At 38.6% G+C, this 20,047-nt stretch overlaps 1 protein-coding gene across 5 annotated transcripts in view; it reads right to left on the bottom strand.

Annotated features, from left to right (window-relative positions):
• Positions 1-19,046, bottom strand: part of GK (glycerol kinase) — a 34,996-nt gene extending 15,950 nt beyond the window's left edge. For 2 of the 5 annotated variants that reach the window (XM_032100872.1, XM_032100873.1), the window contains exons 1-12: positions 18,892-19,046; positions 11,247-11,320; positions 10,486-10,592; positions 9,854-9,931; positions 8,801-8,880; positions 7,670-7,807; positions 7,146-7,255; positions 6,370-6,436; positions 3,856-3,891; positions 3,189-3,256; positions 1,803-1,845; positions 1,060-1,140 (exon numbers count right to left, since the gene is read on the bottom strand). In XM_032100872.1, coding sequence (XP_031956763.1) covers positions 1,060-1,140; positions 1,803-1,845; positions 3,189-3,256; positions 3,856-3,891; positions 6,370-6,436; positions 7,146-7,255; positions 7,670-7,807; positions 8,801-8,880; positions 9,854-9,931; positions 10,486-10,592; positions 11,247-11,320; positions 18,892-18,969 — 960 coding nt within the window. In that variant the 5' untranslated portion in view covers positions 18,970-19,046. Of the gene's footprint in view, positions 1-1,059; positions 1,141-1,802; positions 1,846-3,188; positions 3,257-3,855; positions 3,892-5,738; positions 5,757-6,369; positions 6,437-7,145; positions 7,256-7,669; positions 7,808-8,800; positions 8,881-9,853; positions 9,932-10,485; positions 10,593-11,246; positions 11,321-12,945; positions 12,991-18,891 lie in introns of those variants that run through there. The other 3 variants (XM_032100871.1, XM_032100874.1, XM_032100875.1) reach the window with 3 other exon arrangements.
• Positions 19,047-20,047: the final 1,001 nt, after the last annotated feature.

Raw genomic sequence — 20,047 nt, 5'->3', positions numbered from 1 at the left:
CAAAGTGCAGGTGTTTCAGCATGCAGGAATACAAATCACTCTCAAGACAGTTTCAGTTCTCGTTTTAAGAACACGGGTTAAAAATAAAACAAACCTCTCACACACCCACACACAACAAAAATCCCAGAGTTTGCTAGGTCATGGCAAATACAGGATTCACTTTCCTCAGAGAAGGAAAAGGAACTAAATGCAGCCTCCCACATCCTAATAAAGTACCATAAACCACAAACTATTCTCACAGTGAAAAAAATCCTGTGTTGTCTTTGTTTCACATGGAAAACACAGTCTGTCTACAAAAGCTCAATATCAGCATTCAGCGTATGTGTTTTGAGAATAATTATTATATTACAATACTTAGCACAGTAAGCAGCACAGATGGAAGAATAATCATTTTGCTGTTCCCATCAAAGCTTTGGTGCCAAATAGGTGCTCAGCTGATCTGTGCTTCAGAAGCAGAGCTATAGAACAATGAGCCCTGAAGTTTAAACATAAATACAATTTTCTATAGAATTTGGATGCCCTCAGACTTTCTCAGTTTGGAGAACTGAGAAACTGAATTCTGTAAGTAGGCACCTGAATCAGAGAGGTAAAAAAGCCAAATTGTTAGAGGATTTTTTCCCAGAAATTTGATTAAGATTTTTGAAAGTTAGAAGTAAAATCCATTAGAACAAAATAAAAAACATTTAGCTATGACTTTTTTAATGAGGTAATAACTGAAACACTAGTACTTCTCCCCCTTTTTTAAACCCAATTTAGTATTTAAAAAATCATGTCTTTTAATTAATATTTATTAAAGATTTGAGAGACTGAGTAGCAGAAAAAATGTTTTAGCCATCTAGCTCTGAAAGTATAAATGATGCAATGAAGAAATAGTTTTTATTAGATTACATGATATAGATTGGAGACAGGGATAACCAAAACCACACAGAAGCCTTCAGGCACACAAGCATAATACAGAGCTATTTTCATTTCCACACAGCTGAAGATACCATAAAAATACCAGATAACAGAAATAAACTAGATGTATCATTACAAAAAGGAAGAAACTACTGAACTTACCTCTAGTGCATAAAAAGCAGGTTTGTCTCTGCCCATTTTGTAAGCAATTGTGGTTATAAGACCATGCTCAGAAAACACAGACTAAATGGGGAAAGTGGAAAGAAAAGGTAAAGCATGAACAGAGGCTGAAAATATTGAAATAAAACCACTCAAATTATAATAAACAATGGACCAAACCTTCAAGCAAAATTTAAACAAAGTAATTTTCAGTCACTCTAAATAAACACCTAAGATAGAACACTCAGATTGCTGGTGCTAATTCTTGTTTCCACAAGCTGCTGCAGATCTTTCCATCCTCTTTATAGAAAAGAGTTGAGGGTCCTTAAGGGAAGATGTAAAGGAAAAGGAAGTCACAGTTTTGCGCTATTTATTCAACTCCAACTACAAAGAAATAATGAGAGAAAATGAAGGGAAGAAATAAAAGAGCAAAGACAAGGAAAAAAGCACATGGTTAAATAACATAACAATCCCGTCTGGGTGACGAGAAACATATAAAAGGGAAGAGCAAGAAACTTGTTAAGAAAAGTTCTGTTTGGAACCTTAAGGAGGTAGGAAATGGAGTCTTACAGAAATACGTTGAAAAAATTACTACTTTTATTCTTTCAGTTTTCAGTATGTGCTTTTCCCTATGTCTGGCAATATAATTGTTGTTAATAAGTCCAAGAATGGCTAACATACAGTTGTATTTCAGAACTTAAATAGAGATTGTGAAAAACAAAAAAGCAAACAAAAATGCAACTGACCTTCTGACCTGTATTGCACAGCAAGAAACAACCTGTTCCGTACCTAGCATGAAAGCAAAGCAAAGTTAAAACCACGATGTTTAAAGAATAACCTGTTACTGCAATCCATGAGTCCCCTGTGAGGAATCAACACACCACTTCCTGACCCTTGAAGGTTTTGCTACCATTAACTAATGATAAAACTATCCTCAAAAAGTTGATTTTAATGCAGCCTGAAGCTGAAAAATCTAGTCACATGTCTCTCTCTTTCTCTCTGGCTATTTTTTGTCTAACATTTGATCAAGGAGCAGATATGGCTGAAAACTAAGTGTAAATGCCTCTTTGGTGGCAGTGTTTACCTACTTCAATTTAAGCTGATTATGAGAGCGACTTTGTAAAATAAATATTTCACAATATTAAAGGGGAAATTTTAAGAAACTTTGTTCCTGTCACAAAGAAGAGGGTTTTCTTTAAACATATTCCATTAAAAAACTTCTAAAAATGCCATGTTTCCCATTTGAAGACCAAATCATAAATGTTTGTGCATAGACACTCATACAAGAACACAGTTTAATATAAGGAGTACAAAACCGCTCCAACTTACTCTAAGAAATTATTGTAGAGAAAAATGTTCCTTACCTTTTTAAAACCCTCAAAATTAGTATCTTAAACCAGTACTGAGATAGCCTTCAGTTATATTTGGAAAAAGAAATAGTAAAGAAATAACAGAAACAAATTTAAAAAAGATAGACTAATATGTAATCATACCTGTGAAACTCCCATACTGTGTATGTCCCTACATGCTTAGTTAAGCACCTGGTTGTAAATGGAGCAGTAAGTCATTTCAGCAGAGAGCTTTTCCTCCAATGATTGTTTGATTATACCAGTTGCCTGATTTAACTGATCAGCTATTTTAAACAAGGGACACTAGGAGGCTGAGAAACAGGAAAAAGCAAATTTAAAATTCTCCACTCTGAGCTAGACATAGAAGCAAAACTAAGCACTGCAACTGAAATGGACCTTTCCCATCTAGCAAATCTGTGTCATTCAAGTCTATGCAATCTAACTCACAGGCCTGTATTTGTTTAACCTTAGGTCACAATTTAAATGACACTGCAGCTGTTTTAATCTGTGTTTTGAAGAATGTTAAAATGAAACGCCCCCTGTCACATAGAGATTTTCTTCACACTGACTGTAACTAAATATACCTCAAAAGCCATGTAACTTTAATATCTTCATTACTTTATATAAGAGTCAAGACATGGTTTACTTTGAGGGTCAACACAGTCAAAAGGTAGATCTGCAATTACACGTTAAGAAAGCATTTGGCAGTTGCTTGAAAGAGAACATAATACTTAATTCAAAACAGAGCAGTATGTTTATCATACAACTTTCCTACTAACTTACGTGTTTTTTGCTTGTCCATCTCGAAAACACATTTGCCCAACAAGAGCAGCAGACTGGTCACCCAAGCACTGAAAGTGAAAGATTTTTTCATTTAGCAAATGTCCTCACATGAATTACATATTTGACTATAACTCTAATCTATGAGTAGCACACAGGTAATTGAAAGTGAGGAAAAACCTACAGAGAAAAGCTATGCTTTTTATTACTCTTCCCTCTGTAACAACTGCAAATGAAATGTGTTTTGATACTTACGGCGAACAATTTAAAGAAATAAAAACTAAAATTTACTACCTTTATACATGTTATTGGAAAAAGCTGAGAATTTGCCCTCCATTTCTGGATTATGTATATACTTCTTTTATATATATGAAGTAGAGCTTGCTTCCATTTTGTAATGTTACTCATTTACTTAGAGATGTAATATAAGTTTCCAGCAGCATTACACATATGCATTAAAGCTCTCATTTGTATTTCCAGAGCCAGACCTTAATAATAATGGATCAAGCCAATTAGTAATTCAAGAGTCTACTTCCTGTTTAACCTGAAGTAAAAAACCAAAATCTTAAATCATAGGAGGATTCACTCATCTTTAAAGCTTTTTCCTGTGAAGCTATGTTCATGCAGTCCCAGGTTGTCATGCCAGAATCTAAGTTGAAGTAGGACTTACCCCAGAAATTGGTACACCTGTCAAAGCTCCAGATTTCTGTTTTGCAAAAACAGAAGGCAAAACTCTGAGTTAGCTTTCCATGACTAGAATTGAAGGCAATGAAAAATAAGCTAAACTTCTAATGCTCAAAGGAAAACAAAGAAGGGTCATGTAAGCAACATGGTTCAATTCAGGTGTACACTTTGTTTCAGCTTAACGCAGCTCATGTCTCAACCACTAAGGAATGGAGAGCACGCAATTTAACAAATATACTTTATGTGACCTCAAAAGTTCATAGCATAAATTTTCTTAAAATATTACTATACAGCAAATCCAGTTCAGTGTAATCTGAGCAGTAAGTGCCAAGTGTAAAATGCAGAAGTGCAAAATGGCAAAGTGACTAAGAAAAAAACCGTGACATCCTAAGCAAAGACCGACGCCTGATTTTAAGATACAGTGTTTTAAATCTCATATAGAGTTTCTTCCAAACACTACCAGAGTTACTCAGTTACATTACTGTTACAGAATCATAAAATCATTTAAATTGGATAAGACCTCTAAGATCATCAAGTCCAACTGTTAAGTCAGCACTGCCAAGTTCACCGCTAACCCATGTCCCTAAGCGCCACATCTATACATCTTTTAAGCACCTCCAGGGATGGTGACTCCACCACTTCTCTGGGCAGCCTGTTTCAATTCTTGACCACCTGTGAAGGCTCTTTTTTTATCACTTGTTACCTGGGAGAAGAGACCAACCCCCACCTGGCCACAACCTTCTTTCAGGGAGTTGTAGAGAGTGGTAAGGTCCCCTCTGAGCCTCTTTTTCTCCAGGATGAACACCCCCATCTCCCTCAGCTGCTCCTCATCAAACTTGTGTTCCAGACCCTTCCCCAGCTCTGCTGCCCTTCTCTGGACTTGCTCCAGCTTCTCAATGCTTTTTTTGTAGTGAGGGGCCCAACACTCAGGTTCAAATCCTGAGCACAGGATTTGAGGTGTGGCCTCACCAGTGCCGAGCACAGGGTGGTCATGCTGCCACACTACTGCTGATCCAGGCCAGGTGCCATTGGCCTTCTTGGACCCCTGGGCACAGCTGGCTCATGTTCAGCTGCTGTTGACCAGCACCCACAGGCCCTTTTCCTCCAGGCACCTTTCCAGCCACTCTTCCCCAGCCTGCAGCTCTGCCTGGGGTTGTTGTGACCCAACAGCAGAACCCAGCACTTGGCCTTGTTGAACCTCATACAATTGGTCTCAGCCCATTGCTCCAGCCTGTCCGTCTGCAGAGCCTTCCTGCCCTCCAGCAGATCAACATTTCTGCCCAACTCCGTGTCATGTGCAAACTTAGTGAGGGTATCCTGAAAATTTTATTTAATTATTTAACTATTTCCTGACAATTTCTACTTGTTTCTTTAAATTGTTTCTTTGTGCAATTGTGAAAATGCATTTTCAGTAAAGCCATGCAAGTGTATTTCCAATCTGAATTTCTTTTTCTTTAATGCTCGTTTCAATTAACTGGATTTAAGATAACTGTGTTTATATAAATGCACTAAAAAAATCTACATGAATTTCATGTTTCGGTACTACAGAATTAGTATTTTTAAACAGAATGGACAGGTTTTCTCATTTATAAGATGTTACAGCTAACATTTATTAGCCAGTAACTGTATTTTTAGCTCACTATAAAAAGAAATATTCAAGTGTGGAAATTAAGACACATACATTGAGATAACATTTTAGAAATAATTTGGCATGAACTCTAATTGTATTATCTCAGATTTGGAAACACACAGCAAATTTATTGGTCTAGGAAGTGCACTTTTACTAATCCTTAAACCAATGAAAATGCACAGCATCTGAGCAGAATGGGCAAGATATACGTGGTCAGCCTAATGGAAGCCTCTACTCACCCGGCTAGGACAGATTTTCTACAGCCAGCAAAAGGAAGAAAAAGAAAAAAAAATGGAAAGAAAGGGGAAGAGAAACAGAAGTTCACATTTAAAGTGATGAGCAATTCTGTTCTGGTGGTCAGGCAGTATCTTTTTCCATTTACCTTGCTCATTCAGCTTAATACAATTCACTCTTATCTGACCTTCACATAAATTAACATCAGCGATGACTTCTAGTGGCATTTCCATTAACACACTAGCAAAAATATTTACATTTCAGGGAATTTAGAGTTCTATTTAAAAAAAAAAAAGTCTTGTAACTTTTCTTCATTACAAAATGCATGTATTTTTATTAAACAATAGCTCAAATTACCAGGAAAAAGAAGGCAAAAATCACAACATCCAGTTTATCCAATTTTGAAGATCACTAATTAGATGCAACTGTGTCAGAAGAGTTGGTGCTGCATTAAAGTAATCAAATACTCAACTTCCTATAATATTATATAACAGTAGGTAACAGCATATCAATCATAAATCAAACAATACTGGTCTAGAAAAAGCCATTAGTCCTAATCTATAGAATCTGTCAAATCCAAATGGGTACAGTTATATTTTTACAAGATTAATTTCACACAAATACCGGAAAACATACCATCAGGCCATAAACCTCAGAGGAGCTTCGTACGTTTGGAAGTATTTCCATAGGAATATCAAAGAACCTGAGCACAACAAAAAATTATGTATATTATATGTTCAGTGCTAAACCAGAAAGCATTTTGCATTTATTTCCTTAAATAAGTTTAAGCTATAAAGAAAAAAAAAACTATAAAAGGAACTTTTTTCTAGGTTTTAATCTATAGCTATGTGTTTTTCCACTTGTTACAGTGGACACTGAATTTTGGAGTAAAACAGCATATATTTCAATTTTTGAGGAATATCCAACTCTTTTACACAGAAATTTCATTCTTCTTCGAACAATATCTTAATAATACACTTGTTAATAAATTCAAATTTAAAATACAGACACTATCATTCTAGCTGCCTTACAAATTTGATTAAGTAATAAAGAAACTATTAAATCACAATATTCTGAGTTGGAAGGGACCCACAAGGATCACTGAGTCAAACTCTCAAGTGAATGGCCTGTACATGGATTGAACCCACAACCTGGGCATTATCAGTATCATGCCCTAACCAACTGAGCTAAATTGTTTCCATAAACCAGGCCTCCACCTACAGAAAGATTCTGCTACTTTTAGTTAATCCAGACCGTTGTAAATTGGACATCTGGAGAACAATGAATCTTAGTCATTAATTTCAACAGTAAATAGAACAGTACATGCTGATCCTAGTTCAGATAAGCGATTCTTACTTTTAAATGAGTTAGAAACTATTTAAATAACAGTATTACTGAAAAACTGAGCTTACTTGCAGAGCTCAGGATCCCATTCCAAGGAATGAATGTTGAACAACATCGTTCTACTGGCATTGGTGACATCTGTACAGTGAATGCCTCCATTCTTTCCACCTGTCAAACTCTGAACAAAAAAATAACGGCATTTGTCAAGGAGAGATATAGGTTTACTTCAACAAACTACAAAAAAAATTTCAAAATCACAAAGTTTTCAGCTTGGGACTGGGAACTCTGGTATTTCTGCAACAACCAAGAGGCAGGCCGAATACACCTTTCTAAAGTCCAAAGTTTTTCTGAAAGTGTGAGCAAAATTTTACAGCAACCTTTAATGGTAAACTACACATAAGCATCTAGACAAAAATATACTGGTACAGAGACAGTAAAAGTTCATCTTACAAGGAACTTTAATGGAATTTCTTTAGTGGCTTGTATTGGCATCATTGTGTCATCAGTGGGCATCGTGTACAACATGCACGGAGACTTGCATGATATGGAAATTGATTGTAAAAAGAGTGATAATAAACTCAAAAATACACACCCATATAAGCCATGAATCAATAGTCCCAAACATAGCTCTTCGATCCTCAACAGCTTTCCTAATCTCTTCCACATTATCCAAAAGCCACCGAAGTTTCACTGCACTAAAATAAGTGCTAAGTGGAAGACCAGTCTTAAACTGTAAAATTTAAAAAAAATCATTTAAACACCATGCAAGTATCTTTCCCCTAAATACTGTAGTTATATATAAAAATGGTGATAGTAGGGGGAAAAAAAAAGACACAAAACTCAGAGAAATTACACAAACTTGTTATTTAAATAAGTACTAAGCACACAACACACAAGTCTGAAAAAATCAAATGACCAGTGGAATAATGGACAAAGATCAAAGCTGATCTAAATGCAGTTCAAAGATCATTTATGTGGAAGAAGTTGTTTGCAGAAGGCCTGTCTTATCTAGGATATCTCTGTATCATTAAACAATAAGTAACAACAACAAAAATAAGCAGGACAACACAGGAAAGATGAAATTTGTATTCTACTAGAACCTGAAAATCTAGTTTATATACTAGTTTATATAAGTAAGTTTATATACTTTTTGACATCTGTTTCCTGCCTATAGGAAAACGTATGAAAAATACATAATACTTATACAATCAGTAAGAACAATATTAATCAAACAATTGCAACACCTTTTTGCAAGCAATTAGTTTCCAAATTGTTATATATTTGCTCACAAAAAAAGAATGAATTTGCTCTTTATGAATGATCTTCCTAGTTCTCAGATTGGATGCAATAATTTCAATATTAAGGCATGAGAATGCATAATACATTTCATACCAGTAAGTTATTTCCCAGTTTTTTTCTACTTGATCTCAATTTTTATGTGTAATGTTTCCTTAATATTGGCTAGATACCACAGGATTAGGTCTCACTATTACTGATTTAACTTCTCTAGTGAGAAATTAAAGGACTGTTAACCATTTATTTTAAGGAAATAAAAAATTTTCTAGTCTCAGATTGGTGTCTTAGGCCCATTTTTTATTATTTGACAAGCTAAGAAGAGACTAGAAACTACAGATGACTTTGTTTTGGGGATTTTTTAACACATAAAACCAAAAAAATACAAATTGCAGCAGCTAGCATTTAAATGTTCTGGAATATCTCTTACCTTAGAAAAAGTTTTGTTTTTTCCTGGAATTCTTTTAAGAAGACGTTCAACTGTTGACTGGGTTCTCAGGTCAAGCCACACTAAAACATGAATAAAATTAACTGATCAAGTGATTTAATACACAAAAAAATGACATGTTCAGCTTGCTTCTATGAAACCACAGCTCTTGCCAGTAAATTCCTGTCTCTTTTTATCTTTTCACGTAGTTGAAAGAATATTGTATTGCCATTGTATTTTAAAGTTACTGTTGTAAAAATTAAAAATGGTTAGATAAATTCATTTGATTTAGAAGAACAAACAATTTGAGAAACAAACAGGATTTACCACAAACAGGACATATACTTTATCAGAATATAAGCAAGTGACTACTGCTACTTTGCAGCAGATGAGTGTGATTAAAGCACATAGCAGGTTGATTATTTACTATTTCTATGTAAAATCTCAGCTAAAAGACTACATTGGAGTTATCAAGGCATAGCTGGTTTTAACACAAAGCTGTTAACTACATATATTTGACTACAGAAGAGTCCTGGTTTTACAGTCATACTATGCCAAACTACACCTGGCACTTGACATGACCTAAAAAGCCAATTCTAGACAATTAGCATTTTTCAGCTGACAAGATCTGAAAAGCTAAGGTAAGTCAAAAATAAAACTGAGTATTAATAAGTATTCATTAAGTCATCAATAAGTATTCATTAAGCCTACTTAACATGATTTTCCTTTAAAGTTAAATCAACAGCATACTGAAAATTTCCAAGGAAGTCTTTGGGTGCAAGTCAGAGCATTTTGTGCCAGGACCCCCTCAGGAACATTGGGGGTTTTTTTTTGAAAACCAATAAAGTGATTCATTAAGTAGTAATTTTTATGGAATATGCATTTTTAAACTGCACTGCTGTGTATACCAACACACATCTTACAACACAGATACCAAAAAATCCAAGAAATTACTAGGCTAGGCAACAACCAGATCTGCACAGGAAAATACAAAAGCATTTTTTCCACAACATGTTCATATTATGATATTACATATTTAGAAAGTAGCATAGTTACCAATAGCATTATAAAGAGGTTCTCCAGTTGTCTTGTCCCAAACCACTGTTGTTTCTCTCTGATTGGTGACTCCAATGGCTTCAGGACAAAATAGAAAGTATCCTTTTCAGAAGGTTTGTTTTCCCCTTTTGGGGGGGGGTGAGGGAGGGAATGGAGAGGTGGAGAGGAGGGAGGAACAGGTAAGGAGAAGAGGAAAGTAAATGGGAAATAAAAAGCTTCCAACTTTTTCAAGGTATAATCTAGAAATATTACTTCTAAGAACTCATCTTTGCTGATTAACCTATATGCTATAAACCTCTCTGTTTTTCGGCCACAAACTGAGACAACAACAACACTGACAGGGAAAACAGCTTTCCTGAATTAAAATCCTAAATTAAATTTCAGAATTTCTTCATCACCTGTCTCTGCGATTTTACAAGCTTAGGCTAAGTTTACTTTGTCGATTCTGCATTGCTAATATACACAAGGAACTTATTTTCTTATTATTCCTCCCCCAAAAAATGCTTTCAAATACAATTTAACGTTTTGTTTGAGGCTGGCACATGCTGCCACCTTTCTATTTATTAACTTAAAAACTATGGTATCTGAATTGCTCAACCATGAGCATGTTAAAGCCCTCTACCCATAAGTACCTCTTATGTTACCGATGTTTATGTTCAGTTGCTTCATTTTCTCACAGGTCTTTTCCACACATTCATAGACAGAGTTTAATATTTCCTTTGGATCTTGTTCCACCCATCTTTAACAAACAGTAAACACCAGTTAATAAAAAATAACATTAAAAAAAGAATACTAGTCTGAAAAACAAGCTGAGCATTTTAACACAATTATAGCTACAAAACATGTTTTACATACCTACAAAAAGTAAAAAGAATTTCAAACCCTTTTTAAACTGTAAGCTGTATTTTCACAAAAAAAAACCCCAAAACCATCTGCAGAAAACAATGAATTTTGTTTTGTTTTATTCTATACAGAGGGCATTGGCAGCAAATGGTAGGTCAGTTAGGAACAAACAAACAAAACCTCAGAGAACAAACTAAGATATTTCTATGGACCAAGCTGAAAACTGTGGTTCAACTGTAAAAATTACCAGCTTTATCACCTCAAATGAGATGTTAAGTCTTATTTAAACTTTAGTTTTAAACTTCAAAGTTTAGATGTTATGTATGTAAATGAGTGATCAGAGCAAAACACTAAGTACTTTTAGCTTCTGTAACTCAGGGCACATTCTGGACACCAAGTGGGAGCTATTTTATGACACTTTTTCTGCCCAGTCTTTTATAGCAGATACTGTGCTACTAAAAATTATTAAGCAGCTTCAGTTTTGATGACTCAGATAAAAATATATAAGCTCGACCAAAATGTACACAAATGAAAAAAAAAAAAATCATACCCTTCTCTAGGGAATTCTTGCTTTATTTCAACTTGATGGTGACTCAAGAGCTCTGCTGTTTTTGCATTAAAAACCTGCAAATAAATTACATAATGGAATTTTGTATGAACACAGAAGTTTAAACAACAATAATTAACATTTATTCTTTTGAACAAATGCAGTGCTGTGACAATGGACAGTAATTTTCTATCATCAACACCAATATCTATATAACCAGGATTCAGATATATGCATTTTTAAAACTAAGGTAGGCAAAGATTATTTTGGTAAACTTTGCTGTCAATCTGTCAATTTAAACTGCTTTTTTTTTTTCCTTGGTGGGTTGGAAAAGAACCAAATTTTTTCTTGTGGTGGTTATAGAAGTTAAATTCCTGATTCATTTTAGAATAGCTCTCAGTAAAATACCCACTGTTGTTGAAAATAACACCTCTTTAGCTCCTGTTGTGCCACTCTATTGCTGGAGGTATCTGTGTGTTTTCTTGGGTTAGCTCACTTTTAGGAAGAGTGAAAATCTGTGACAAATTATAGAAGGGACTAAACTGAAGAACAAGAAAGTACCTAGGCAAAACCCATTTTGTTTAAAAAAAACCTACAAGTACAGAGCTCATGAACAATCTGACAAGAAAAGAATGCCACTGCAGCAACACAACACATTAAAAAGAGAAGAACATGTAGAAAAGTAACTTAAATTTGGATATACTACAATAAAAACCAGCAGAGTAGAGAATCACGAGGACTCTATCAATGGGTATTCTTAAGGAATCACAAGTTAAGAGGTTCTGCCTTGCAGTAGAAGCTCATCGAGAATGCACAACAACCCTCATTAAGCACCAGCAGCCTGTTCCCAAAAGGAAGCTCTGCTGAGGCCAAGCTCAGGGACACCCAGTGAAACATTCAACTGAAGTGCACACTGAGTAAGCCAGAGTGCCTGGCTGGGGTGGTGGCATTCCTGTGGGAATGGCTTTCTCCCCAGGACCATGCAGAATCTTTTGTGGGAAGAACATTCTGGGACCTAGAAAGTAAAACCTAACAGCAGGTTCAGGTGAACTGCAGAACATGTCAGTGGCACACCATCCTACCTTTTTATGGCAAGCAGAGGTAAGCCAGATTTAGAAACCACTCTCATGCTAAAGAAACAAAATTCAGTTATAGCCATCCACCCTATAGGATACAACTGAATATTTTCTATACTTCCTTGTTAATGCTCTCTTCTCGTTCCACAAATTTTAGGAATTTCTCTTAAAGCTTTTAATCCACAAACTCTTGGTATCGTTTAGACAGTACACTTTACTCTGAAACTATCAGAACAATTCTGACAAAAAGGAGATGAAGTTCTGATTCTCCAGTTTCTTTGGAACCTTAAAGTGTATCTTTAGAGTGAAACTTTGAAGTTTAGAAACATTCTACTTATATATTAGAATTGCAGAATAATTCAGGCTGAGAGGGACCTTGAGACATCTCTAGTACAACCTCCTGCTCAAAGCAGGACCAGCAATGACATTAGATCATGTTGCTCAAGAACTTGTCTAGGCAGGTCTTGAAAACCTCCAAGGATGAAAACAGCACAAACGCTGGAAAACACTGAAAGCTCCACTGCCCAGAAAAGAAGCCTTAAAAAGGTACATGATCATTCTTTTCTGCTATCAGTTGGAAGGGTTGCATAGAAAGAGCACCACTGAATTCTTTTTACTATATTTACTTATCTGTGTTTCATCCACCAGCTCAGGCTTGACATGAATCTATCCTAATAAAAGAGAAAGCTCTGTCAGTACTACACATTTGGAAGGAACTTGCATAATGGGATATAGGTCTTAAAATGCTACACAACACAGTTAATAGGAGAGGCTGTTTTGCATGTATGCAGCAAGATTTTTTTACCTGAAATTGCCTTTCTGCCAAAAGCATATTCACATTTACTAGGTTTTTAGAATAAAGACAGAAAGACAGAAGATTTTTTATTTAACATGTATGTATATTTCTGACATACTAACAATGTTAATTATCATGTGGTAATCATTCATCATTAATCATTCAGTATTTCTTGAAACAGAAGACAATGCAAAGGATTCCTACTGGAAGCAGGAAGTCAGATTCAATTAGACAAAGTCATCAAGTGAAGGTGGATTGTGTGACTTGCAGACACAGCAATAAACTGTGACAGCAATACATTTTAAACAGAAGCAATAACACAATAAATGCACAGATATTTTCATGTCCATAGAGTAGAACTAGGCAAACACACTTCGCTAATGCATCACAAACAAACCTGCAAGCTTCTGACATTCTCAACAAAAGCAGTAGACAGTCCCTGTTATTCAGGGCAAGGGATTAAAAACTATCACTGGGAGCAATCCCTGTTTGAGGCCAGGTTGGATGGGGCCCTGTGCACCCTGGTCTAGTAGAAGCTGTCCCTGCCCATGGTGGGGGGTGAAACTAGGGAATCTTTAAGGTCCCTTCTGACCCAAATTATTCTATGACTGTGATTCTACACTCATAAACAGAATTCTGATATGTGAAAAGATGCCAAATATGAAAGAGTCACTAAATTTAAACCTACAAAATGATAAATAATGTAGGGAATAAATAGAACAAATGGGACCTCAAAGCCTTCCTTTCCCACTCCTTCCAAAAAACCACTACTGTTGTAAAAAAAAAATTCCCTATACAGTCTCTGTTTGACAGTGGAGAGATAGAAAAATAAGTGAGAGTAAGTCTGAATAATTCAGATAAGGTCAATACATCCCTGTTGAAACAGGTTTGAAGTGTATTTTTTGTAATTTGTTGGGACTAGAGGCTTTCAATCCTCCATTAAGAACTGATTCCAGTTTATGCTACTGATCTCTCAGTTGTTGTGTGTGGCAGGGGGAAAGCCAAAGTCAGTTTTGCCCTAATTTTATCAGCAGTAGTCATGAAGAATTGTCTAGGCTATTTGGACATGTACAGTTGTCTTGAACAGAGATGAAAGTGAAAGCCACCAGATACGTACTGAATTCTCTAGTGAGAGATTAAAGAAAAGGAATAAATAACATCCTTCCTCTACTCCCAACAAAGAATTAGAGCTTGAGCCTTGAGTCTCAGGACTGTAGAGAAGGAAGACCTACATAGGTGTGCTACATGTGAACAAGCAGAGAGGCACAAGGCCTGATCACTTAATTCAAGCTTTTTATAGGGTCTTTAATAGAATACATCACACCACATGAAGGGGTGTAGTTACATATTGTTACATGTTATTGTGTATTACATTCATGTTTTGTTATCTTAATGGAAAAGAATTCATATCAATCAGTTGTAGCAATTTTCAAGGAATGGCCATTAATATGAGGTTCATGGAAGCAATGCAAGAAGCTGCACAGCTGAAAAGACAATAATGAAAACAGATTTTAGAAGTAACTCTTCATATGTCTCAAGGTTTGTCATGTAACTCTGCAGAAAAGCTATTTCTGTTATTCTATGGTGTATCTTCATGAGTTTCTGTCAAGCTGGAACAGCCACGGCTCTGCAGCCAAACAAGCTCAGAGCTGGAGTTCTGAAATTTCATTGAAATCAACCCAGCTGGAAAAAGGATACCAGAAAAACAATAATTCCCTCTTTAGTACTTAACTACGAGTATCAGGCAGTCAGAATTTATGAAAAAGTACAGTTTAACAAGTCTCCTAGAAATTATCTTTCTTGGAAGGCTCATGATGAACAGATCTCCCTCCATCATCTAGAAGGTGCATACAATTATGGGCTTTACAGTAAAACTACACTGTATTTTAAGTGATAAGAGTGAGGGGAAAAACTGTATTTACAATATTTTTAACCCTTCTTGCTAGTTATAAAATCAAGTTTTTTTCTTTCCCAAAAGGTCATGTTACTTCAGTCGAGGGGTAAAATGGTTTCCCCTCTGAAGAGAAAGCTCAATGGGTATGAATGTCTTCCTTACTTAAAAATCAGGTTTTGTTTATTGAAAAGAATGCTTGCAGTGTGATATAGCTTTATTTGAATGTTTCTTCTAGAGAAAAGTAAAGGAAGAAAGAAATATTTCACAGAGGTGGAAAAAAATGTTCTGTGGCTGACTGACAAAACTAGAACGTAAAGTACTGTATAGGTACTTCACTGTGTATTTCAATTCTTGCTATTCCTGGATAAAATGACAGAAAGACTATCCAGAAAATATCTTTCAAGAAATCAAACAATGGTTCAGCTGGCCATTAGCTTCTGATCCTAAGACTTTTCACAAAAGAAGCTATAGGGTATTTTTTTATGATTCTTGAATAATATGAAATGGAACATGAGAGATGAAAGTATTAGGTGAAAATATTCAATGAAACATCTTGGCCAGAATTCAGTCATCTGGGTACACTTGTTTAGCCTACCCAATTTATTTTCCTGCTATAAGAAAATGAGCCTTAAACAATTGCACTGGTACTCGAAGCACTGTGCTCTCCCTGGTAACTCTGAATCTGGTTCCCGGTTCAACCCAACTTAACAGAAAAGTTGCAATCTCAAAAATAATTACAGCTTATTTTACAAAAGTAGCTAATAAAAATAAAGATCTAAAATAGGGTTTGTGGAGGGTAAAGCTACAGCATAAACTACCACTGTATGTGTGCTGTGTGAGAGGCAAGGCTAAATAAGGAGTGACAGTAACAGAAATGCACCTGAGTTCTGGTGCTTCTTTAGCCTCTGTGTTCATAGAGAGGAAGCAGGAGACTCAAAACTTGTGTCTGCGCACAGGATAATTTCTCTGAATCTCAGGAGTTCGCCTAGCCTAAATCGCTGCTCAGGTAAGCCTAAATTTAAGACCAAGCTGTTCAGGGTCTTTTCTAGCCAGGAACTAAGCATCTGCAAGGATGGAAGTTCGGAAGTTCCACACACTTTCTCGGCCCCTGATCCAATGTCCTCATAGTGAAACATTGTTTTGTTACATCTATTTGAAATTTCACTTGCTGCAACTTGTGTTCACTGCCCACTGTCTTTTTCTGTGCCCATCTGAGAAAAGGCTGGTTCTGTGTTCTCCACAAACTGTGGTTAGATAGCTGAGGACACCCCTTAGCCTTTCTTGGGAAGAAAGAACCCCCGATCTCCTAAACCCTCCTTCCACAGCTTTGTGCTGCAGTGCAGGGATCTTTCAGGGACCCCTTGCCTGGGTGAAATCCAGTTCTTCAAACTCTCTCATCTTCTGCAGGGTCCAACAGCAGACACAGTGTTCCAGATGCCACCTCCTAAGTGCTACACAGATGGTAAGAATTACTTTTTGAACTTTTCTTATGTGCACCACCACAAGGATGTCTTGCTCACATATATCTGACTTGCTGTCCAGCAGGAGCGTGTCTTTTTTCACTAAGCAGCTTCTTAGCATTCTGTCCCAAGTGCTAAACTTTGTTTAACTTTATTAATATTCTGGAAGCCCCCTTCTCCAACTGGAATTTCAGTCAACTGGTCACTCCCATCTGAGAGAACATTCCAACCCATCCCCATGGCTGTAGATGAAAGTACTATGGGGTATCAGCCCTTGCTACTGACTGCTAAGGAACACCATTGGTAAATCTGCCACTTGTAATAGTAAATTTACACTCTGAACTGCTGACACTACTCTTTGGCTCCATTGGACCAGACAGTTTTTCACCCAGAACTCTTTAACCCAGTCAAAAATCATATGTCTTCCACTTAAAAAATTAGGTAACAGTTGCACTGAACTACTGAATACACAAGTGCAAAGTAAGCAGCAAGTTGATTTTGACTTGTGACTTGGTGAAGACAAAAACTTTTGGAAACATTACATTTAAATTAACAAAAAGTAGATCAGTGAGAAGTGTAACCAAAACAACTAAAAGCAAAAGACCAAGAGGGAATAAGAAAGCCAAGGAAACAATCTGGGCACAAACAACAATACATTACATTCTGGCTTAAAATATTTCAAGGCAAAATCTCTTCTAACTGCAGTGATCCCCTTCCAGCACAGAATTCTCCAGATACATGTGTTGTTATCTGAATGACTGATGTGAGCTGTAGCAGATCTCTGCACATTTTGCCCTCTTCTTCCCCTCTCCCCCATGTTCTGATTTAATTCAGTGATCATGTATCTTATTTCCTCAAACCCGTGTAACTGTATTATCATAATGACATGATCACACTGCCAAGTTTAATACAATGCCGTATTTTGACATGAATTGAGAGAAACTGAGATGAATACAAGAAGAGACTTGAAGAGTGACAGACCCAATACACTTCTTGGAAAAATTAGGAATCATCTGAATCCTCATGTAGACAGGCAAAATCTCCCTGACTGCATAAATGCCATTGATGGATGTGTCTATTGTAAGAAATTCCTTCTAAGAGGAACTCGTAAAAATATTTGTATAAAGAGCTTAAGTTTTACTTCTACTACTGTTATCCTTTTAGGATAAGAAAAAAGTTAACTTGGCTTATACGTGAAAGCAGATAGAATTTATCTTCAGGTGTTACAGGGATCTTCTTCAAGTTTGTTCCCAAAAAGGACTCCTGACTGGCATCCAAGACAGCCCACTGGTGTCATTTGTCAGTTTGGAGTTTCTCTCCACCCCCAGATCTGTGTTTTGTCATTTGACAATCGCATGAAGGTCGTGATATTGAGTAATAATGGTAACATAGGTCAAGAAGATATTCTAGTCTCCTGCTTCATGAAGGAATGTTCCATGTGAGGGAAGCATTAAAAAAAAAAGCAAGGACAAACCAAAACATTCACCTTCCCAATTAACACTTTGCTCATTTGACAACATTTTTATCTAGATCTCTCCTTCCATGGAGGAAATTGTCACTGAGATTTAATTAAGTCAATCTACCATGACCTAACTGACTAGGGGACAGTATATTTGTAGACATTTGCAAGCAAAAGTATCTATAGTAATTTTCATACATAACAACATTAGTTACAGTCTATTGCATAATATAGAAATAACTAGATCCTTCAACTAAAGGGTCATATATAGATGATTAATATATTAATCCTCCCATCCTTATATCTTCCTCTAGTGTTTAAACAAATCAGTGTTTCACAAGGTGTGCAGGTTCAGCCACCTGAACACCGACAGTGCACAGGATGCACTGGCATTAGGGCTGGAACCGCAGCAGTCACTCCAGCAGGCCCCGGGTAGGTTTTAGCGGGGAACACAGCGGAGTCATCGCATTGTTTGAACACCAGCTAATCGCAGTCACCGAACTCGCACGGATCTATTTCCCCAGTGCCCGAGGACCTTGTCCACTTGATTCCACTCGGGGCGAGACACCCGACAGATTGAAAACCCGGCAGATGGCAAACGCAGCCTGCTCGAAACAGCGGGACCTCGCAGTCCCCTGGAGCAGCAGCAAGAGCCGCCGGTGCCCCAGACCGCTCCCCGCGGGACGGGCGCTGCTCCCCGCGCCGCGGCGGGAACGCGGCGGAGGGACAGCGGCGGATCCGGCACCCCCGGCCCGAGCAGCGCCGCTTCTCCGGGAGACAGGAGGCAGCAGCCGGGACCGCGCAGCCCGGCCCTGCGGGCCCGTTCCCCTGCCCTTCCCCAAGGGCACGGCAGAGGCCCCCGCCGGGATGTAGGGGAATAAAGGCGCGGAAGCCGCGGCTCCACTCAGGCCGCGGGGGCGCCGCCTGCCCCCGGTGCCGCCCCGATCGCCGCGCTGTGCTCACCAGGAAGCGGGTGGAGCTGGTGCCCTGATCGATGGCTCCCACCAGCGGCCCCAGCGCCGTGCGCTCGGACGCGGCCATGGGACCCCTCAGCGCCCGCTCCGCTCCCCGTAACGGCCGCGCCGGCACCGCGCGGGCAGCTCGCGGCCGGCGGCGCGTGGCGGCCGGGGTGAAGCCGGCGGGGGCGGGGCGGGGGCGCTGGCTCGCGCATTGTCAGCGCGCGGCCAATCGGCGCCCGGGGCGCGGCGGGGGCGGAGCGGGGGGCGGGGCCGGGCTCGCGGGAGGGGACGCAGGGGGTGTGTCACGTGACGCGCGGCGCGCGGCGCGGCCCCCTGCCCCGCCCCGCCCCAGCGGCCCGGCGGAGGGAGGGGGAGGCGGGAAAACTGAGGGGGCTCCTGAGGACAGCTCCGGCCGCTCCCGGGAGAGCAGCGGGGCCAGGTCCCGGGAATGCTTTTCGGGTAGCTTGTGCTGCCTTGAGGAGGTGTTCTACGGAGCGAAACGTGTCTCGCTCGTTATCGGGGAGAGTGGAAAGAAACCCCACGGAGGCGGTACCCCTCTGGGGAGGTGCCAAGCCGGCGTATCCGCTGGAAATCTTACTAGAGCGAATACTGCCGAGGAGCCGTGCAAGGCTGAGCGACCATGGATGACCGAGATACACATATTTATGATACAGCCCCAAAGCGGCTTCTATATTTTAAAGCTTTATCCTGCGTCGTGCAGATATTCATTGGCTTTAAAAAAATGGAATCTCGGTCTTCCTTCCTTACTGCGTGTTGGTAACTCGTGGTTCAAGAAAAACCGCTGGTGTTGTAAGAGCCGGGATGGAATTGCAAAAGCCGACAACGCTGACTGAACGGCCTGAAAAGTTACCAGTGACACGCGGTGCCAGTAAATCAGACCCCACAGACAACATTAAAATAGATATGCCTTCGCCATTACTCCACATTACTGGTGCTTGCCCAAACTTGGGGTGTTTTGCCGCAATTGCTCCGTGATAAGCAAAGTCTGATTGCTGCCACTTGGGAATGCTTTGCAAGATACCTTACCCAGCTCTCCCGACGTTTCCCTTCTTTGTTAGTGCTTCAGCTGGCGTCGAGGAGCCTTGGATGGGGCGGGAACAGCACTTGCTGCTCGTGTGTAATAGCAGGAATTTCATTGC

The sequence above is a fragment of the Corvus moneduloides genome, chromosome 2 (assembly GCF_009650955.1).
Source record: "Corvus moneduloides isolate bCorMon1 chromosome 2, bCorMon1.pri, whole genome shotgun sequence".
Lineage (NCBI taxonomy): Eukaryota > Metazoa > Chordata > Aves > Passeriformes > Corvidae > Corvus > Corvus moneduloides.
This window is presented reverse-complemented; position numbering and strand designations above follow the sequence as displayed.